At 43.8% G+C, this 22,971-nt stretch overlaps 2 protein-coding genes across 3 annotated transcripts; one reads left to right on the plus strand and one right to left on the minus strand.

Annotated features, from left to right (window-relative positions):
- Positions 1 to 729: 729 nt before the first annotated feature.
- Positions 730 to 4,390, plus strand: tbx16 (T-box transcription factor 16; the record flags this gene model as incomplete). Its single annotated transcript, XM_083644320.1, has 9 exons — positions 730 to 842; positions 1,469 to 1,625; positions 1,805 to 1,907; positions 2,537 to 2,701; positions 2,971 to 3,117; positions 3,223 to 3,293; positions 3,402 to 3,493; positions 3,599 to 3,812; positions 3,934 to 4,390. Exons 1-9 carry the CDS (start codon positions 827 to 829, stop codon positions 4,388 to 4,390), a joined length of 1,422 nt encoding a protein of 473 aa, XP_083500446.1. The 5' UTR covers positions 730 to 826.
- A 3,520-nt stretch (positions 4,391 to 7,910) lies between these two features.
- On the minus strand, positions 7,911 to 16,579 carry klhl22 (kelch-like family member 22). Of its 2 annotated transcripts, none has more exons than XM_083644233.1 (8): positions 16,450 to 16,579; positions 15,789 to 16,105; positions 14,962 to 15,127; positions 14,555 to 14,764; positions 13,235 to 13,641; positions 12,476 to 12,668; positions 11,404 to 11,637; positions 7,911 to 9,700 (listed from the first exon to the last, which is right to left on the minus strand). In XM_083644233.1, exons 2-8 carry the CDS (start codon positions 16,025 to 16,027, stop codon positions 9,356 to 9,358), a joined length of 1,794 nt encoding a protein of 597 aa, XP_083500359.1. In that variant the 5' UTR covers positions 16,028 to 16,105; positions 16,450 to 16,579; the 3' UTR covers positions 7,911 to 9,355. The 2 variants fall into 2 exon arrangements, with proteins under 2 accessions (XP_083500359.1, XP_083500358.1); XM_083644232.1 differs by having other exon boundaries at positions 14,555 to 14,866.
- Between the last annotated feature and the right edge of the window lie 6,392 nt (positions 16,580 to 22,971).

Below are 22,971 nucleotides of genomic sequence, written 5' to 3' on the forward strand. Positions count from 1 at the left end.
GGGCCCAAGCTGAGACATTTGGAAGTGTAAAGGTGATCACGTGTTAGATTTGAGGTCATTTTCAAATGACTATCATTAAAGAATATGTTAGATTTGTACAATGATACGAGTGTTAGTTTCTATATTCAACAGACTTTCAGAGACAGAAAATACTCTATTTTGAGCAGCAAATAATTAATACCTTCATGTCAAATGCAAAACAAAATGAATGCGCCTTCTCCTGTATTTCTATCAGTTGTGTTAAATGCGTCATAATGGGTATTTTACCACATTGCACGAAGACACTAAATGGGGGGTGGGTGGGGGGTTTGTGTGCGTTCATGTCTGTGTGAATGATATTTACACAGATTCTGGTGCCGGTGGAAGGCTCGATCTGCAGCAGGGAAAGCCTGTCCATATTTGTTTAAAAGTCTCTTAGCAGTTAATAAACATGCATTTCCTCCTACCCCCTTCCTGTGGGGACGGTATCAAGGCTCTGTTAAGTCTCTTTGATTTCCAGCACCCTCCAATCACAGTGGGACACTGACTCATCATTGTGTCACTTCAAAGCCTGGGAATAGCTCTCCTGACCCCGCCCACTGCAGGGCTCCCCTTAAAAGTCCTGGACACCCCATCCTGCAGGACTGAAGACCTCTCACTTTTATCTTCTGCTGCCACAAGGGCGACTTGACTCCTGCTCCCCGAACCACTGGATGTACACAGAGGAGACAGCTGAGCGAGGAGGGAGCGCAGACCTACATGTAAAACCCAAGCCTTTGGATATCACTGATAACTGGATTGCTGACCGGGGCCCTCAGTGCAGAACCTTTTCCACTCAATCTGAAGGATGCAGTCCATCAGAGGTGAGTGTTGTTTTCTGACCATCAAGGCTTCACTGGATTTCCACTGGGTTTTTTCCATCAAAAGCTCCAATTTCCTAATTAGGTTTTGGAAGGATTATTCTGTAGTCCTCAACACAGCTGTCTGCAGGGTTCCCACGGGTCCTTGAAATCCTTGCAAGTTTGTGAGTTTAAAAGAGAAAAATCAAGGCCTTGAAAGTTTTTGAAAATAAACCTAGACATGGGTCATTGAAAGTGGTTGAATTTATATATTTTGTGCAAGAATAGAAATTTAAGTTCTTTTGATTTTTTTTTTAAACTTTTAACGTGTAACACAGCACAGTTGAGAAGTGTTCACACATTGCAGACTCTCTTTTTAATTGTTGTCTGTGAGCTTCTGTAAAGTTACTAGTTCTCACTATAAAAAATTATGTTGGAACAGTAATTAACCATGATTTGTGTCTCAAACTATGCAAAAAGGTCATTGAATTTGAGGGAATTTGAGCCTGGAAAGCCATTGAAAAGTGCTTGAATTTTATGTTTATAATAAGGTGTGGGAACCCTGTGTCTTATTTATTGTCTTTATCACAGATTACTCAAATATCTTTACAGTGACTTTATGGTTATGATGAAACTCGCTTCTTTCCTAGACTTGAAGCCCAACTTCAGCGGCCCCCCTCCATCCTCCATGGCTGCTGGCTCCGATGCCTATCTGCAGGGCAGCATCAGGTTGACTTTGGAGGACCCCGACCTCTGGAAGTCCTTTCATGAGATAGGAACGGAGATGATCATCACTAAGCCGGGCAGGTAAGGCCAGCAGGAAAATTAAAACATTCACCAGTCCACAATGTTGGAGAACTACCCCAGTCATCGTCACTGTGATTGTTTCATTGTGATTGTTTGAACGGGATATTTTATTGTCTATGGCTCTACGCCTATATTAACTCGTGTATTCACTTGTGGTCACGTGGTGTGTTTTTCTTCAGGAGAATGTTTCCACACTGTAAAATTAACCTCGCCGGCCTGATTCCATGTGCCAAGTACATCTTATTGGTTGACATGGTTCCTGAGGATGGCTGCAGGTATAAGGTAAGACAACGAGAGATTTATCATTTATTTTATTTTATTTTATTTAACCTTTATTTAAACAGGTAAAAACACGTTGAGACCGAGGTCTCATTTTCAAGTGTGACCTGTTCAGACAAGTACAAATTACAAAGACATAAAACAATCAATACAGTCAGTACAAAAACAAAAAGAAACAAAACATTTTTTTATACATTAATTTATAAAACACTCAAATCAGAAACGTACTATTTGTAGTACTTTACATTTTTACCACGCAGTTCAAAAAGTGAAAATGAGTTCCGATTTTAGCCCTGATTTATAGCAGCCATGGCATTGGCCATAGTTTCCCCCGAGTGCTTACTGGTATCCTCAGTCAAGACTCAGCCCCATCCCTTGTTTATCACACCCCCCCCCCCCCCCCCCTTCACATTGCACATCAAAGGCTGTTATCTCTTCCTGTTGTTCTATCCCCTGCTGGGAGCCCACTGTACTCGCCTCCTATCTCTGTGGGTGGTAGCGGCCAAGCATCACTCTCCATCGTCCCCCCTCGCACTGTGGGAAGGGAAGACAGGGTGTGCTCCTCCGTAAATCACCGTGTGTTGTATGACAGATTAGCCTAAATGGTGCCTTGACTCTCCGTCTCCTTCCAGTGGAATAAAGAGAAATGGGAGGTGGCGGGAAAAGCAGAGCCCCAGCCTCCCTGCAGGACCTACCTCCACCCAGACTCTCCAGCCCCGGGAAGCCACTGGATGAAGCAGTCCATCTCCTTCCTCAAGCTCAAGCTCACCAACAACACACTAGACCAGCACGGCCACGTAAGTGACGGAGCGTGCTGCTAAAGCTGCCCCATTCTAGCCTAGGTAAACCCAGCCCCCACGTGACCTGCTCTCTCAGTTCCCAGTCACTAGTGACTGAGAACATGTCTGAGAGCAGGTCACGTGGGGGATGGGTTTACCCAGGCTAGCCCCATTCCTCCTGGTGTCCACCATGGTGTAAACATGAAACAAAAGTGACTCACACAACGAGTGCCTTAAAATGAAAGGACTCAGACCTTGATACCAACTCTTGCTCTTCTTCTATGCAGATCATTTTGCACTCTATGCATCGCTACCACCCCCGCTTCCACATCATTCAGGCCGACGACCTGTTCAGCGTCCGCTGGAGTGTTTTCCAGACCTTCACCTTCGCCGAGACTTCCTTCACAGCAGTCACTGCCTACCAGAACACTAAGGTCAGTCTCCTTTTGAACTGCAAAGCCAATGAGGAAATGACACAATACTGAGATTGACCCAACCTAATAAGATTTTAATCCAATTGATGTCGCCTCCCCCCTCAGATAACAAAGCTGAAGATCGATCACAACCCATTTGCCAAAGGTTTCCGGGATGAAGGAACAATTACAAAAAGGTTGGTATTTTTTCACATCATGGGCCGTTTTCTCTCTTCGCTCCAATGACTAATTGACCTCAGCATTCAGGAGTGTATTTGCTTTAATAAGCTGATGTTTCTCTGCAGGCGTGCAACCAAGAGCCCAGCCTGCCCAGCTGAAAAGCGAGCCAAGACGCGTGGCGCTCTGAACAGGGAGTCTGACGAAGACAGTCCTCCAGGTACTGACTCTAGACCTTTCCTTTCCCGTGTTGTGTTGTGTTCTGTGCTGTAAGTTGATCTGATGGATTTGTGTCTGACACCTGTGCCTGCTTTTTGTGTGACAGATTTCTGCCGGTCGTCATATGAGGGTTACGAGGGAGAGGAAGGAGATCTTCCCAAAAGGAAAGAGACCGATGCAGTCAAGGAGGAGCGCTACTCGCCTTGGGCCGCGGAGAGGGAGCACCGCGTGAGGACCGACTCCCCTGCTGGGACAGACACCAGGGACCTGTACAACACAGAGCAGCTGGTGCCGGCACCAGCCTCCTACCAGCCTTACAGGTGAGCACTATTAAAGTGATATACCGGTACACGTCCTCTGAGACACACAAGAACTTTGTCTCCTCACACAGCAAACACACCGCCCACAGATCTCTGACGACGGTTCCCTTTAACTCTCCAGGTTCCACGAGTACGGAAAGTCCCCGTCTCCCTCCTCCAGCATTGGCAGCAGCAACGGAGGATCGGGACACAGCAGCTTTGAGTCGCGGGTCCCTGACGTAGCCACCGTCCCGGAGCACGAGTCTTCAAAGCCCCGCACGCAAGAGATGGGCCCGTCCCCCTGCGGCCCGCAGCCCCTCCCCCCCGTGCCGCCGGGCCACCAGGACTACCCCGCGGTGCTGAACATGAGCATGGCCCAGGCCGGCAAGTCGGGTGTGCTGGGCCACCACATCTACAGCCCCTACGGCACGGAGCAGCCGCTGGGCCAGTGGAGCGGACCCGGCCCTGCCCAGTACCCCCCTCCCCCCCACCACCTGGCCGCCGCCGACTACACCGCGCAAGCCGTGCACCACGGCTATCACCATGGCAACGTGGCCGAGTGGAGCCAGTACCCACTCTTCTCCTACTCCTGCTGGTGAAGGAGACCTCGGTGAGGACATCATACACTGTACTGACTGTACTGCAGACGCTGCTGTGGTCACAATGTTGATCCAGCGCTCACAGCGATGAGAATGCATGCTCAGACACGGCCCGGGGCCACAGACGCCTGCCTGCCTGCCTGCGTCCAGAACGCAAAGACTGAACCATGAGAAGAAGTAGGGAGCAGCCGGTCACTCTTATGTCCAACACTGACTGCTGCTGTCATTGCAGGTTTCAGTCTGCAGTGCTGTTGACTGCAACTAGAGGGCAGTAGGCCTATGTCATGCTAATTGGTTGTCTTATTGTTGGATTGTCTATTTATTTTGTATTTGAATTGAAGTTCATCTCCCAAGTTTAAATATTATTTTTGTAAAAAAAAACAAAAGAAATGAAGTGAAAGAATGGATTAAAAACATTGGTGTGCAATTAATTTCTGTCTTTAAATATGTGATGTGATCTGAAAATAAAACCCTAAAAGTCAGAATGATTTTGAGTTTTCCTTTGTGTGCAGCACAGACTTTCCACTGGATTTCCATATCATGTTTTCCATCACAATTCGATTGAACGGTTAAAAGCAATGACTGAATAGAGAACAGAGAGCTTTTCAGATTGTCCTGTGTTGAAGACCACGCGTCTTCACTCTGCAGGGAACATCTGAATGCCTGGTACCTGGACACCTCTGAAAAACAATCCATCCTCTGGTATCCTGTGTTGTTTGTATTGCCTCTTTGTTGCTCTAATGGGGACCACACCGCATGTTTCCATGGGCCCAGCATGCATTAAAGACCCTGCATTATTGTGGCTCTGGCAGGGGGGGAAGGCTCACCTGCTGAGGTTTACCCATCGGCATCATAAAGCATTGCACGACCATCGTTCCTCTTGACAATGGGCGTTAAGCATGAAAATGGGGGGGCTGTCGGCTCCCTTTCACAATTGAAAAACACAAGGCTGTGCTCATCACCCCCACCCTGGGTGGATATGAGCTGCTAATGACTGTTGTAAAGGCCAGGGGTGGGGAAGAGGGGGGGGTGGTGCCTTCCTCCTGGTGTGACACGTTGGCTTTTATTCAGTGCAATTCATTATCTTGTAGGCATCTTGAACCATCAGAGCCATATGTCCGGCCCCTTTCCCCCCCCAGCTGTATGATGCACACACTTTATTTACACAGTTTAATGAGGAAAGAGAATGGAGATGTTCCCCCGCACTCAGGTCCTTCATTCTGGTCATTACAGAGTATTATTAGATGCACCGATACTGTCTTGGGAGAGAAGGTCAGTGTAATGGAGTTCACATTTTGGAGTAATTATATATATTGCCAAGATGTCAGCGCTTTAATGAGCTCCAGTAAAAAAAAAAAAAGGATCAGTTTGAAGGGAACTTGGAGGTGCAGGATATTGAGGTGCAGGATATTGTTGATCTGCAGCTACTGAGGACTGAGGAAGGGGGCATGTTCCCAAGTTCTTAACGCACATAACCTGTATTTTGGTTTTGTCAGAACACGTGACCTTACAGACAAATACATAATACAAGGGCTCAGTGTAAAATACAAGATTTAATTTCAGCTTTGCTAAAAAAACAACAATACCAGCTGTGAATATCCAGGCGATACTCGTGTAAAATGTATAGGAGAGTTGTACTTCACAAATGTAACATTTAGGGTTAGATGAACTTGGTTTTTATTTGCTTTTTTACATCTGCACTCAGAAATAAAGTGTACATTAAAGTATTCCGTATGTATCATCTGAACCCAACCTGAATTTCAATATATTCAAATTTTACAGACAAACCTAATGACAACATTCTCTACTATGTTCTGAGACTGTGGGCCTCCCCCCCCCCCAGACAAAGCTTGGAAAAAGGTGCCCCCCTCGCTCAATTCCTAGATGTCTATGGGATCATGGTTATTTGATCCCATAGAGACACTCAACAATTGATTGACCCTGATATTGCTGTTTGACATACTTCAGACTTCACCAAACAAAAAGGTCTATATGATGGCATTTATTTCTATGTCTGGGAGAGTGGGAAAATCTGTCAAATTCCCCAAAACTACCATTATCTCATAACTATCTCTTAAACCAAATCACACACATTTAGGCTATCCTCTCCTTTTGTTAACCAATTAAAAAAAAGGAAATATTTGTTCACTTCAATTCACTGAGCCTCCCCTGAAACTGCTCGGAGGCCCGCCTCCCACTTTCAAAACCTCTGTTCTACAGGTGGTGATGCTCCTTGATCATACATAGCAGAACGTTACATACATGATTTGCACTCCAGAGGAAAAGCCAAGTAAGGACGCCTATTATGTTTTGCTGTTGCTCTCACCGCGAGTCACTTTGAATAGGAGCACCAGCTAAGCCGGCGAGGCAGCATGGAGCTTGAGCTGTGACAGGCCGGGGCTGCGGGGTCGGCGCGCACTGCCTACATGGCCTGGAGGAACATGTCAAATGGTGAAGGCGAGCATTTCCCACTGCAGAGCTCCTTCCACAGGTGACTCTTACACGTCTTTGTTCATCGCTGCGGTGACTTCTCGCCCTGACAAGTTGACTCACCGCTATGCAGCCTACACAGCAGTAGAAACAACAAGAGGGAACGCTAGGGAGGACTCCCGGCCTAGACCATCAAATTCTTTCACATGAAGGACCCCTAAACTGACAAAGATTAGACCACGGACCCCCATTTGATAGGATTTTGTGTTTTTGTCCCACGGTCCCCCATATGATAATAAGATTGATGCTTTTAGATGTTTTATGACAGAAAGTGTATAAAACCCATGACCAAAATAGTCATTGTGTTACTTATGAATGGAATTATAGCGAAAATAAATGACCCCGCTTTTGGCTGGGGACCCCCTGGAACCCCCCGTCAAGGACAACCCTGGGGGTCCCCGGACCCCCATTTGAGAACCACTGCCCTCTAGACACTCGCATCCAAGACTCCACTGTGTTTCAACTGTGCAGTGCTGCTGCACCAATGGGCAGTTTAGGGCTTTTAATTGCGCTAATAATGGTGATGCAAAGAGCAGCACATCGACCTGCACTCAGATGTGTGTAAAGGCCGCTGGCGAGGTTAAGTGCACGACATGTCTTAACTCTCCCCCAGGGGGCGATGCTTTCAGAATGAATAGATTGCTATTTACAGACGCATAAACATACACATAGCGGATTGCTGAAGCAAGATGTCCGCTCGCTGGTGTCAGCAGGCCCCCAGCAGACAACTTGGAGGGGGCCGGCACAACAGTGTGAAAGTGAGAGGGGGCCACTCACTTAGGGCCGGCGGGGGGGGAACAGATGGAGATGAAACAGTCCCAGAGAGGAAAGCAGCAGTCAAGCTTCATAAAGTCAATGGACTGTCGGGCCAAATGGAGAGGAACTGGTGGAGACTGGGCGGGCAGCAGCCCACGCAGCCTGCTTAGTTACTGTATACTATCATTTCAGTCATAGCTCAAATGAGGAAGACCATGATGGCTGGGGATTTTCTTTTCAGCGGCATTTATGAAATTACGCTGAGTTACACAAATATAAGACACATCAAGAGTAAAATTACACATGCTAGAAAGTGCACAAATGACAAATTCAATATATTGCTAGTTTTATTAAACTTCAACCTATGCCCATGGGTAGGATAACTTAACTTGCATAATTTCTTGACCCCATAACGTGACAGTGTCTTCCAAGACATTGTTTATTCTAGTTGTGACATTACTTTAATTGTGTGAGAAAAAACCTTTTGAAACTTTCCATAACTCCAATGACACAGGAATCATGACTGCATAGTGGTATGGATGTCATAAAACCGTGCCAATGCAAATACTCAAATGGAATTTGTGTGGTCTTTGGATTACGCCATGGAATGGCGATAGATGAGAGGAGGATAGCAATAAAAACCATTACCATACGAATTTGGCTTCACCACACAAAACAGCTGTTGTAAATGTATATCATTAATCTACAAACATGGCAACATATTTGAGGTCTACAACCTGTAGCGCATCATTCAGATGCCAACCACATTCAATTTAACAATGTTTTTACCTTAAACCCACAGCCCAACTCTATCAAAACAAAATGCACAATAGTCTCAGTGTAGCCACAAAAACAAGGCACAATGTTAAAATGCATCACTTCACGAGTAACAGCTTAATGATTCATTTTAGGTGGATGTGTTAATACACGCCCACTCTAACTTTTGGCAACAAAAAAGCAGTAACTTGTCAGGCTACAAAATATATTTTTAAAGTCAACAAAAGAGACTACCCATGAAACATTTGATCATGTGACTCTAGTTCATTTGCATCTCACCTCAAACAAGACAGGACACTGCTTTCAAGTCTGAAATGTACCTACATTTGCTAGAAAGATTAACAACATTTCAGCTTTTCACCAACTAGGGTGCTGCTTGATTTTGAACGTTTTGATGAATCAAAACAACCACAATCCAAGTCAGAAACACAATAGTAATATGCTTACTAGCAACACTTAACTAGTCTGTACTCCACTGTACTACACAGTCAACCTAGTGACATCATCAAGCAGCGCCCCAGTTGGCGAAAAAGTGAAATGTTGTTCAACTTTCTAGCCAATCTAGGTACATTTCAGACTTGAAAGCAGTGTCCTGTCTTGCCTCAGGTGAAATGCAAAAGAACTAGAGTCATAATGCTTAACTGTTTCATGTCCTCTTTAATGTCCACATTTGACATTTCAGTGAACTAGCTAAGATGGCCATTACAAAAGGTGACAGCTTCTATGAGCATAACCAAGTCTGACTCTGAACTCATTTGAGAAGAAACGCCTATTATCAAAAATTGTATTTCAAAGGCTCATTTCTCAGTATAACAAACAATGCAGGAACAGCTCCAGTGACAGAACAGAAAACCAGGCATCAGCTATGAGCAGCCATGTTGAGGGGGCCAAAGGCTTCCTGGACAGAGTGCGATGAGATACGTACATTTTGCACTTTGCATTTTAGTCCCAGTCGCTGGAGTCCTCCGTGGTGTACGTGTCCACGTCCTCCCACGAGGCCTTGGTGCGCTGGTCCCAGCTTCTGGCCTGGCCGATCACAGCCGGGGGCAGCGGCACCACACAGGCTGCCAGGCCGGAGATGCCGTGCTCAAATTTGGTGCCCCTCTCCCAGTCGTCTGTGTCGGCGTTGTACATGTGAACGTGTTTCATCCTGTGGCCTTTATCGTGAGAGCGTCCTCCCAGGACGTAGATGCGACTGTCCAGCACCACCACGCCCGGTTCTCCGTGTCCAGCAGGGAGAGGGCTCATCAGAGACCAAGAGTTAGCTGCTGGGTTGAAGCATGCCACCTGAAGGGAAAAAAAAGGAACTGCATTACTCTCCAATACATCAAAGTTCATCGAATTGATACATGAACAAGAATTGCTTTTTCTTGAACATCGCTAATCAATAATGAACCAAGTGAAAAAGTGCCACTCTGGCTCACAATATACATTCAATAAATACATTCTTATTATGTGTATTATTTAAGCCGTAAAGTTAGAAACATTGATGTTTCGGCCCACAGAGGCCTTCATTCGACATCAACATTTTAAATGTTAAAAGTACACTGGGATATTATACCTTAAGCACATCAGTAAAGACGGATAAAGAGATATACCTTAAGCACATCAGTAAACATGGGTGAAGAATATATTATACCTTAACACATTCACTGCCAACAGTTTTTTTTTTTACTGTAGGTAGCTTCTGCCAAGGTTTTTTTTGAGGATTCTGGCTCATCTTTCAAGAGCCGAGGATTATTTTCGGCTAGGAATTTGTGAACACAAAATATCTCAAAAGAACTAATAGAATGTGTGCTTTCTCTGTCTAAAAGAGTTAGTTTGTAGAGTTAGTAGTTATGTAGGCATTAGCAGTTGAATACAGCATGGTTTCAGCGTCTGAAAAGGAAAGTTGAGATAAATGCCTTTTTGTGAAATTCGATAGAACAGTCACTTTAACCATTTATTTTTGGCATCAGTAACACATCAGACATCTAAACAATAGTTCTGAACAGTAATTTCCTCCATAACACCACCCCCACCCCCCTCTCCTTCAAACTCCTCCCTCCGTGTGTGTTCTCCTCCTCCCTCCGTGGCTCTGCAGCGGGCGTGTCACAAGCGAGTTTCTGCTGTCTGTGCTGCCTGGCTGCTGGCGGCCGCTCTTTGGGCGAGTCTGGATGGGGCTTGTTCGTTTTCGGTTGTGAGCTCAGCTGGAATGAAGCTGCGTGCGATTCTGGGCTTTCTGCTGGTGTTTCAAAGTGTGTTGCACCCATAATCTATTATGCAAATTTGCAATCCCCCACCGCCAGCTCCCAGCGCGAAAGCGAAAGCGTTTTCGCCAATCCATTTTCATGAGAATGGCTTCCTCACGCTGCTGTCTTTGCTTGGCTTTCTCTCGGCTGGAGAGCACTGTCGCCACTTAGTGGGTCGGTAAAATAGGTTAAACACATTCAATAGCTCCCATATTTTTATAGGAGATGTAAAAGGGTTTGATCCACGTCCCACCGTCAATTTTTTTTTTTTTTTTTTTGACGAGATAACTCGTCGACGGCAGTCAACCGTTGGATTATTTTTGACGAGATATCTCGTCGACGGCAGTGAACGTGTGTTAAGCAGCACATCAGTAAACATGGCTGAAGAGATATTATACCTTAAGCACATCAGTAAAGACGGATAAAGAGATATTATACCTTAAGCACATCAGTAAACATGGGTGAAGAGATATATTATACCTTAAGCAGCACATCAGTAAACATGGGTGAAGAGATATATTATACCTTAAGCACAGTAGTAAACACGGGTGAAGATATATTATACCTTAACAGCAGTAAACACGGGTGAAGATATATTATACCTTAAGCACAGCAGTAAACACGGGTGAAGATATATTATACCTTAACAGCAGTAAACACGGGTGAAGATATATTATACCTTAAGCACAGCAGTAAACACGGGTGAAGATATATTATACCTTAAGCACAGCAGTAAACACGGGTGAAGAGATATTATACCTTAAGCACATCGCGCCGATATCCACGCTCATCATTGCTCCCGCCAATAACGTACACTTGTCCGTTAACAGACGCCATGCCGTGCCACGCCCGCTCCATGGGCCCCTCTGCACATGCGCTCCACTGGTTGGCCTCAGGGTCAAAGCAGTAGGTCTCTCTCAGGTAGGTGTCTCCTCTGCGCCCACACGTAATATAAATTTTGCCGTCCATCACCGCTCCAGCATGGGCATAAACCTAGAGGGAAAGCTACACTAGTATTGAGGGAAATTCATGGCAAACCATTATGAAAAGGGGAGTTTCTCCATATCACTTGCTACCCTGCAGCGATAGAGCTTGACAGTCACGTGACTTTCCGTGACGTTTCCAGCCCCGGAAGGGAGTTCCCCATTCATTTTCTCCATAGACATTTCGAAAAATCCTTATAGAATAGTTTTAAGGCTGGAATCAAGCTAACCCGTGACCTACTGAATCGTACATTTCAGTTGGAGCAAAAACAAAAAAGGGGGGAAATCAGAAATGTAATCTTTCCCCCCCGTTATCTTTTATTTTATTTTTTTGCTCCAACTGAAATGTTTTATGATCACTCATGATTCAGTAGGTCACGGGTTAGCTTGGTTCCAGCCTTAAAGCTCGTTATATAAGGATGTTTTGAAATGTCTACGGAGAAAATGAACGAGGAACTCTCTTCCAGGGCAAGAAATGTCACGTGCCTGTTCAGCTCTACGCCTACAAGAGGAAAGCCCTTTAACAACAACACTAACCTGAAAACCCACTTCTACCTGCTAGCATTTCCCCATTATAGCTGATTCATGCCTTGGTTTCCCTATGTGTCCCGATGATTGCTGACCAGATGTTGCCTGATGTTTTTTGTGTATCTACCCTATGTACAGCACTTTGGTTGACATGTGTCATGTTTAAATGTGCTCTATAAATAAATCTGACTGACTGTCTGTCTGACTGACACATCATGGGTATGCAGCACCATCGTGTGGATCGTGGCAGTATTACATGCTACATTATTTTTTTATGTGGCCAATTGGTTCATCTTCACAGAATTTCTATTTTTCCATACCTCTCTCTTTAGGGCAGCAACATATTCCCATGTGTTGGTGTGTGGGTCATAGCGCTCCACTGAGTCCAGCTCACAGCTGTAGTCCCGCCCTCCGATGGCATATATATGGCCGCCCGCCACACAAACACAGTGGTCGGCATGCTGCCGCTGCAGTGGCTTGACAGAGCACCAGCTGTTGTGACGAGGGTCATATCTGGGAAGAACAGACAAGTGTCAAAGCAGCAATCCAGAAGAAATAGGACTTGAAGTGATCTATACCTGCCCCTTCAATCACCAGGAAGCAATTTGTGCACAAATTACAGCTCAAATAAAATAAAATCAACTGTGAAAAGCAGCAATAAGGGCACATTAATTAGGGGTTAGTTAACAGTTAACTAATGTGTCTAGTAATCATTTACTAATGATGTTCATGTTAAGTATTAATTTATACATTATTTAATAGTTGGGGGGTTTAATAGTTAGTTAATGGTTAGGGTTAACTAACCCTTAATAAGCATTAATTAAGTGTTATTTAATGCCATTACACTAGCACCCTTAATAAAGTGTTACCGCTATCGGAATAAAACCAAACCAATCTGTTGATTAATTTTTATTTTAACAATGTATGACATGTTTGTTTTTCACCCTCAGTAACATTACCTTAACTTTAGTGGGTCCAGATACTCGCTACAGAACAATGTGATGACACAAACACTTCAGATGTTGCTCTCCTTTGAATAGCCTCTAAAGTACTGTATGAGCGATGCTGTGGGATCTCACCTCCAGCAGCGGGTCTCGGCGCGAAATCCACTGGTGTTCTTGTCGCCCCCGATCAGATAGACAAAATTGTTGAGCACAGCGATACCCTGGTTGGACATTCGGGGGGCATGAGCTGCGGCGAGGGTCTTCCACTCGCCCCAGCTCGGGTGGAACACCTGAAACAAGTCCTCGCAGTCTGTGACGGAGCCCCCAAACATGCCCCCAAAGCCCAGGATGCACTGGAAGCTGGATCGTGGCTGGGTGAGAGGATCCTGGAGAATGGGCTGCCAGATCTCCTGCTCGTGGTAACGCAGGGCGGCCGTGACCGCCTCCTTTAGCGGACACTCGTTCAGTCGCCCGCACAGCCTCTGCAACACCCGTTTCTCCATCAGGCAGAAACGCACAGCCTCAAGCATCCTCAGATTGTCCTTTGAGACAGAAAGATAAGAAATTGGCTGAATGTGATTAGGGTAGATCACGGTTAGTGGATTCTGTTTACCTCACCTTGTAATGAGGCTAAATTAGATGATTTTAAAGACCTTGGCAAGCAAAATGCACCAATGCAGTTGTAGACATTAGTTTCAATCCAAATCCTAAATATTGCCATTTTGCTGTTTTTACGGTTTGATCAATCATAATGAAGCTCTTTTTTCAGTTGTCTGTCAAAGCTGAGATTTGAAAAATGTCACCCCCCTCCCCCAGCCTGAGACAATACTCAATGCATGCACTGTGGCATTCAGCATTTGCCAGCCCAGAGACTGTGACTCGTCGCTATTGGCCTCCAGAGAAACCCCACAGCATTCCAGCATGACTCAGCCGTTGCTGAGGGCCCACATTCGGGCTGCAGTTGAGGAGTGGGTCAGGGAGCGGCCTCGAGCTCCAGGGAGAGACAAATCGCGTTTTTTTTTTTTAAATACATGTTTCACAAGTCAGATCATGGCAGTTCTTTGTATGTACATTAAACACATATATATGCTCATGTTTTATACAGGTTTGGGTGTGTCATACAGCATGCTCGACTCTCATTGGCTATCGGCATCATACGCCCCCACAGTCTCACAGCAGAGGATAGCATTGAAAGCATAGATAATTGCTGCTCCTCATTTGATATACTTGGCGACCTTCAATTCAGTCACAGTACTGACCAAAATCTTCACAAATCTCACAATGTGACAAAAAACGTGGGACAAAAATTACAGACAGAGACACTTACTCCATATATAATCATCAATCAATATAATCATCAATCATTAATATCATCGATCATATTATGATGATGATTGTACTGAATCTGGAGAGATGAGGGTGATATGAACTATGCAGACAAACCATATGACCTACCTGCAAGCACACCTGGTCCGTCTCCACCTGCTCGGGGCTGTAGTGGTAGTGCAGTGCCGCCTCATACACCTCATTCTCACTGTTCACCTCAAGCTCATTGCTGCACAGCACTCTGAAGACTTTCTCTGGGGGGAGCTGTCGGTACACCTCGGTCCGAGACAAAGTCTGGATGTTCCTGAGGATGTAGGAGTGGACCTTGGAATCGAGTTGCTGCAGCCCGTACAGATCGGCCAGTTTGTGCATCTCCAAAATGTTGGTGTCATCCAGCCAGGAGAAGAGGAAGTCACAGCAGAAGTTAATGACATCGTCAATCTATAAAACACAGAAGGGGTACAGGTTAGCTCTATGACTTCAAAAAGGGAACAACTTGACTTAAGTAGGCAAAAGGAGGACAGCAAACAGCCTACCTGTACCAGAGTGGCAGCAATCAGGACTTCCTGCACATTGTCCAGGTCTAACTCGATCTCTGAGGTGTAGATGAAATCAAGTAGTTTTGTCATGGCCATATACGTCACCCCATGTACTGGGATCTCCATCTGCTGTGTCTCCCGAAGCCCTCCAGCAAACATCCCCCTAGAGGAGAATTTGTCTCTGTATTAAAAGATGAATACTTCACAAACTGAAAAAATGACATTATATCGCACAAAAAGCTTCAATGCTATTCGATTCTCAACCATGAAATTCAATTGGCGAAATATCTAAACATCAAAAACACAAAAGAAAATGTGTTATTTAGAACTAAGGCTCAGTGACCACACTCTTGAAATTGAGAGAGGAAGACATAAGCAGTCCTGGCTTCCTGAGGACATGAGGTTGCATTTTGTGAAGTGCAAAAACAGAGACTGAATCACAGTTCTTGTTTGAATGTCCCACATATGAAGAAATAAGAAACTAATATTACCCTGAAATTGAAAAACACTTTTCAAACTTCTCCTTCCGTTCTAATGAAATGAAACTAGCAGTTGTACTTGGAGAGGAAGAGAAGAGTCTGTGGGCAGCGGCAAAGTTGGTGTCAGCCTGCTACAGTCTTGAGCATATAACTGTATAAAGATCTGATTCTGAGAGATAACAGCTGCTCATTCCTCTGTAGTTATACTCCAATGAACATGCCTCTTTGCATAATGTAACTGTATTCTGTTAACTATATGTTTGCTTTGGCAACAGATAGTGCTGTATCTAATGCTAATAAAGACCATTTTAATTGAATTGAGCCAAACAAGAAGCAAGCTGTTACCGAAAGTAATCGCAGGAAGCAGCCAGAAGGATGCGGTGGGCTTGAATAGGCCGACCCTCTACCATCAGCACCACATCAAACAGTATGCCACTCTGCCTCAGAGACAGCAGGCCGTCAAGCAAGCTCCTGAAGTGGGCAGAGCTTTTGAAGGTCTGGCGGGCGCAGTGGCCTGACGACCCGACGATTCCTCTCATTGGACTCAGCTCACAATCCTCGGCCATGGCAGGATGCTGGTTCATCACTTGTATCTAGCTAATGCTGACATTTATTGTACTCTTCACATGGTAGTTATAAACAGTAGGTGTTGTTGGCATGATCTGACGTTGAAGAAAGACACAAGCAGGAAGGGGAGGATTGGAGGTTGTTGACACATTCACTGAAATGGAGCTAACGTTAACATAAAAGCCCTCGGTCAGCGCCTGATTTTTGAACTAACGTTAGTCGTTATACAAATCCATAACCAGTTATATAGCTGATTGAAGTTATGCATATTGCTCTAGCCTATGTTGTCAAAAAATACATTGAAATGGAGAGTAGCAACCAGCTAGCCTGCTGAACTGTTATGCAGAGAGCTAGGTTAGCTAGACTAAGAACTAGGAAGTTAAAACAAAACGGCTAAACTGAAATATCTAAAGCCTTCGACGATAAGTTCTCAACAAACCTTTTTGATAAATGTTTGGTTGAAATAACACCACGTCCTTTGTAGAACGGTAACGCAGGGCCCAGGGCATGTGGTTTGACAAATCAAAACAAGTAGCTACGGTAGCTATTATGTTTACTTTTGGTCAGACTGTGGACTGGACCGTGTGGACGGAATGCTATTGGCTGGTGCTGTCACATTGTCCCGCCCAGCTACCCAGCAACAACCAATCAGGAATCAGGAATCCGTTACATTGTGGGTAGTCGTGGGGGAAAATATGATACACATTTGTATCCTATATACTGTAATAATGTCATGTACTGTACATCATCTTCCCTTTATATTGTCTATTTAATGTTTCTGATTAGGCACATAGACAAAATAACCCCTTTGTTAAACAAAATGTGCATAGTATACTGCGTCTCTCTCTGTCAAGCACAAGAGGACGCTGTTTGTATGCTACTTGGGGCCATTTCAAATCAACTGAGACTGTCAACTGAACTGTGTGTGTGTGTGTGTGTGTGTGTGTGTGTGTGTGTGTGTGTGTGTGTGTGTGTGTGTGTGTGTGTGTGTGTGTGTGTGTGTGTGTGTGTGTGTGTGTGTGTGTGTGTGTGTGTGTGTGTGTGTGTGTGTGTGTGTGTGTGTGTGTGTGTGTGTGTGTGTGTGTGTGTGTGTGTGTGTGTGTGTGTGTGTGTGTGTGTGTGTGTGTGTGTGTGTGTGTTCAGTGGTCCTCAAAGTGGGATCCTTGAGGGGATTCCAGGGGGTCCCCAGCAAAAAGGGTAATCATTTATTTCCACTAGAATTCCAACCATAAGTAACACAATGACAGAATGTAATAAATAATAAAACATCTAAAAGTCCCACTCTCCTGGCCCGGTCTTCCAGGAGCCTGGTCTTGGGGTCGTTGTATTTCCTCAGACAATTCAAAAAGTTCAGAGTAAACAAACGCCTCCTGGTCCGTTTTTACACAGCCATCATCGAAAGCATCATCACCTCTTCAATCACAGTCTGGTATGGAAACACTGACAGTCACTCACAGAGGAAATTACAACGCATTGTCTCTAAGGCCTCCAAAGATCACCAGTTCTGCCCGCCCCTTAATTGAATCCATTTACCACCAGCGTGTTTCAAAACGGGCAAAAAAAGATCATCTCTGACCTCTCCCATCCTGCAAACCACCTATTCCAGACCGTCCCCTCTGGGAGGTGTCTCAGGTCACAAAATCCACCCATTTTAAAAATAGCTTCTTTCCCAAACCCAACTCCCTCCATTAACCACAAGGACTTGCTGCACTGTATATGTGGCTTTATGTGTGTCTCGTCAATGGTTTTGTTAAATGGTTGTTGTTTGCTGTAATTGCACTGTTACTGGTTTTGTCTGGTTGCACTTTATTGTGATGCACTTATGTGATGTAACTATGATGCATTGCAGTGTCTATTTCTACATCCTGTATGTACCGAAAACAAATACCACCGGCCCTGGTCGTGTGGCAATTAAAGTTCTATTCTATTCTATTCTGTGAGGCTGTTTGGGTGCCCGGTGCACCCAAACAGAAGACCTTCATACCATTCAGTTTCTCTCCCTCCTCACAGATGCACCTCAACACCAACACCAGGCTCCTGCAAGAGGAGAGGACTCTCGAGAGTCATCACAAAAGCTGAGATCTTATCAGATGAGATGGGGGCGCCTGGGACAAAATCTTATTAAATGGGGGTCAGTGGTCTAATTTGTGTCAATTTAGAGGTCCTTCATGTGAAATAGTTTGAGATTGAACCATTGTAGTTAACCCCTGTGTGTGTGTGTGTGTGTGTGTGTGTGTGTGTGTGTGTGTGTGTGTGTGTGTGTGTGTGTGTGTGTGTGTGTGTGTGTGTGTGTGTGTGTGTGTGTGTGTGTGTGTGTGTGTGTGTGTGTGTGTGTGTGTGTGCGCGCGCGTGTTGCCGCACGCATGTGTGTTGCCGCACGCATGTGTGTTGTCGTCACACTACATGTCATAAAAGTATACTGGCATTCTTGTTAATCTATTTCAAAACAAAATTCAATAAAAATGTGAAGACTTGAAAAACGGCATTTACCAGATAATAATTAATTTATCTTTGTCTTTGCTTTGATGCTTACCTAAAATATTAAAGATAGGCTAATGTTCATCTACCAATATGTCTATAGTTGTTTTTTTATCAACCTTGTCCACTGTGTGTTATATTCATAATTCTTGCTCCTCCTAACATTTACATCTAATAATCATACTGTTCCCACATTGGCTTTCCACTATTTGATAACCAGAACTCTGCATGAGCTGCCAGATAGATTTCCTATGGCAGCCTGTCTTGATGCTCTTGTTTTTTTTATTGAGGCCTCCATATTGCTTTGGTTTTATAATCTCATTCGTCTTCTGGCAAGACTTCAATTTGCATATATCATTTCCACAAAGGCTGGAGATGTTTCCACTAGCCAAAAAAAGAAAAGGAAAAGAAAGAAAGAAAGAAGAAAGAAAGAAAGAAAGAAAGAAAGAAAGAAAGAAAGAAAGAGGGGAAAAAGATTTGATTTACTCTATGTATCTCTCCAGTTTGATTGTAACGTTTCTTTTTTGCTTGTTTCCTCAGATCAGTGGTCTTTGGTTGGTTCAGATTTGAACACTGTCACAATCTATTTTGGGTGCTTGCTTTCTAATGTTAATATCACTCAGAGTGAGTGTTATGTGTCCTACACTGAACTGACTCACTCTGTGTTATGTGTCCTACACTGAACTGACTCACTCTGTGTTATGTGTCCTACACTGAACTGACTCACTCTGTGTTATGTGTCCTACATTGAACTGACTCACTCTGTGTTATGTGTCCTACACTGAACTGACTCACTCTGTGTTATGTGTCCTACACTGAACTGACTCACTCTGTGTTATGTGTCCTACACTGAACTGACTCACTCTGTGTTATGTGTCCTACACTGAACTGACTCACTCTGTGTTATGTGTCCTATACTGAACTGACTCACTCTGTTATGTGTTCTACACTGAACTGACTCACTCTGTTATGTGTCCTACACTGAACTGACTCACTCTGTGTTATGTGTCCTACACTGAACTGACTCACTCTGTTATGTGTCCTACATTGAACTGACTCACTCTGTGTTATGTGTCCTACACTGAATTGACTCACTCTGTGTTATGTGTCCTACACTGAACTGACTCACTCTGTGTTATGTGTCCTACACTGAACTGACTCACTCTGTGTTATGTGTCCTACACTGAACTGACTCACTCTGTGTTATGTGTCCTACACTGAACTGACTCACTGTGTTATGTGTCCTACACTGAACTGACTAATTGTGGTACAACTGAAATAGCCATTAATCAGAAAAACAGGTCACTCGTTAGTCACCATCAAGAAATGTAATAGGAATCTAATATTCCATTTGCATTTATTTGTTTATATAAATAGCTCTGGCCAGTATTTTATCCAAGGTCCTGGAAAGGACTATAGTGAATAGGCTGGAACAGTTTGTCCTGACCTCTGACAACCAGTTTGGTTTTAAACTGTGACACACACGGGTTAACACATGTGTCAAAGGGAGGAATGCAGGCGGATGTGGGGCAGCATTGGTTTACGAAAGGATTCGCAATTTACTCTCAAAGATTTTGTGAGAAATGTGTGATCTGTTCTCAACACAATGTGGGCAGAGCGATTTTGGGCACAGCACAGGCAGCTCACCCAGCACCAGACCAGCCGTTTGTCAATTTCTATGTGTTTTATTGACGCCTCGAAAGCCTTTGATCGTGTGAACCATGAAAAACTTTTTTGTAAGGTCCACAACAGAGGGGTTCCCAAATCTCTAGTCAGAATTCTGTCTTTTTGGTATGCGCACCAATTATGATATGATATGATACTTTATTGTCCACCATGGTGGACATTTTTCTTTGGCTTCTCTTCACATAGAGACACATTGTGCACAGTCAGCACACCATAAAACGTAAAGACATAGAACATAAAACACACATGTACAAGTTAAGACATAGATCATGGTGCAAATAAGCATATGATCACAAATACAAACACCTAACTAAAAATGGCTTCCTATCTAAGATACCAGTCATATACCTACCTACGTAAAATATTACAAATACAACACCTAACTAAAATGGCTTCCTAGTTCCTACCTATCTACGATACCAGTCATATACCTACCTACCTAAAATATTACAAATACAACACCTAACTAAAATGGCTTCCTAGTTCCTACCTATCTAAGATACCAGTCATATACCTACCTACCTAAAATATTACAAATACAACACCTAACTAAAATGGCTTCCTAGTTCCTACCTATCTAAAATACCAGTCATATACCTACCTACCTAAAATATTACATAGTGCAGCAGTGACAGCACACAGGACAATTCATTTATTTAATGACCGTATGGCACAGGGGATAAAGGAGTTTTTGTAAATGTTGGCCCTTGGGACCCTGAATCGACGACCGGATGGAAGCAGCTGGAATGTCTCCATATTTGTTTAATTTTTATATGGATGATCTATCCAAGCAGCTAAACGGCTGTGGAACAGGCTGTATGGCTGGTAATACCACCATTTTCTGTCCATACAGTGCTGGTCTTCAACAGCTACTGAGGGTCTGTTCCCAATATGGCTCAGAGGTAACGCTTTAGAATACAGCCCACAAATAAGCATGTAGTTATAGTATAACTACGGGGTACAAGGAGTGCAGTTACGGGGTACAAGGAGTGAATTCGCTTTAGAATACAGCCCGCAAATAAGCATGTAGTTATAGTATAACTATGGGGTACAAGGAGTGTAGTTATGGTATAACTACGGGGTACAAGGAGTGTAGTTATAGTATAACTACGGGGTACAAGGAGTCTAGTTATAGTATAACTACGGGGTACAAGGAGTGTAGTTATGGTATAACTACGGGGTACAAGGAGTGTAGTTATGGTATAACTACAGGGTACAAGGAGTGTAGTTATAGTATAACTACGGGGTACAAGGAGTGTAGTTATAGTATAACTACAGGGTACAAGGAGTGTAGTTATAGTATAACTAGGGGGAATAGGAGTGTAGTTATGGTATAACTACGGGGTACAAGGAGTGTAGTTATGGTACTGTATAACTACGGGGTACAAGGAGTGTAGTTATGGTATTATTACAGGGTACAAGGAGTGTAGTTATAGTATAACTACGGGGTACAAGGAGTGTAGTTATAGTATAACTACGGGGTACAAGGAGTGTAGTTATAGTATAACTACGGGGTACAAGCAGTGTAGTTATAGTATAACTACGGGGTACCACACTGTAGTTATACTATAACTACATATCCTGTTCAAGTTCAAGTTTATTCATTACCCTGTTACCCTGTTACCCTCTAGTTAAAGTCTAAATTCACTCCTTGTACCCCGTAGTTATACTATAACTACACTCCTTGTACCCCGTAGTTATACTATAACTACATGCTTATTTGCGGGCTGTATTCTACAGCGTTACCGGCTCAGACTTTGACATTAAGTATAATGCAAAGAAGAGTAATATTATGATTTCTAGGAGCAGGGAGGACAGTAAATTGTCATTTCCTGATTTCTCTATGTCTGGTACAGTCCTTACAGTGTGTAAGGAGACAAAATAATTAGGACGTTATTTAATTGATGACCTGTCGATAGGGACATTTACAGACAGTGTCGAATGTTGTATGCACAAGCTAATATGTTAATTCGTAAATTTGGTATGTTCTCTGTACCTGTGAAGACTGCACTTTTTAATGAGGCTGCTGCTCAAGATGCCACGATGGAGCAGTGCAAGCCAAATGCTTGTCAGTGTTGGTGTGCCCACCTGTTCTGCTGTTCTGCGTAATGTCATGTACAGTTGTATGTGTAGGCTCTCTGACTCTACAAACAGTGTGATTTCATTGCTGACGAACCCTATTCCACTTTATGGAACCATTGGCATTCTAGCCTTTATGTAATCACGATGTGACGTGGCTATTGCCTATTTTTCTTGTTTTATGTATTGTTTTCTACTGTCTGTGTGCTATGGACCGTTTGCTGTCATTCATAAAGTTTGATTGATTGATTGATTGATTGTTTAATTTGAAAATTCCATATAGTGTCATAGTCATAAGTCTCAGCTAAACTCCTGTACACCAAACTACTAAGCATTTAACATGGAAATAGGTTTATATACCGTAAAACCTAAATTAATAGCCCCGGCGTCAAGCTGAGACCGGCGTTTATTTACCAAAACATGTAGCCAGACCCCCCGCGTCTATTTGGGACCTGGTCAATTTGGGACTCTGCTTTTATTTGAAGTTTTACGGTAGCAGTGTTACATTGTGTTGTTTAAATCTCTCGCCATCTCACTCAACCTACAGGACAGTTTTATAATGAATATGATTACGATTACTACATAAATAGATTTAAGCAGTAGGCCATTTGAAGGCATATAGGCATTTATGACAACAGTTATGACGATTAGTATTTTTAGCAGCCACAGTTTTCGCCCAAGGAGGCTGAAATATGTCATGGAGGTCAATGAGGTCAAG

The sequence above is a fragment of the Poromitra crassiceps genome (genome assembly GCF_964638095.1).
Source record: "Poromitra crassiceps genome assembly, chromosome: 10".
NCBI lineage: Eukaryota > Metazoa > Chordata > Actinopteri > Beryciformes > Melamphaidae > Poromitra > Poromitra crassiceps.

Coding starts and splice junctions, on each gene's coding strand:
- klhl22 (XM_083644232.1), bottom strand. CDS start 16,027: ATGAACCAGCATCCTGCCATGGCCGAGGATTGTGAGCTGAGTCCAATG. Junction 12,669..13,234: donor GCCGAGACCCGCTGCTGGAG/GTGAGATCCCAC, acceptor TGTTCTTCCCAG/ATATGACCCTCGTCACAACA. Junction 11,638..12,475: donor TTGCTGCCCTAAAGAGAGAG/GTATGGAAAAAT, acceptor CTTTCCCTCTAG/GTTTATGCCCATGCTGGAGC.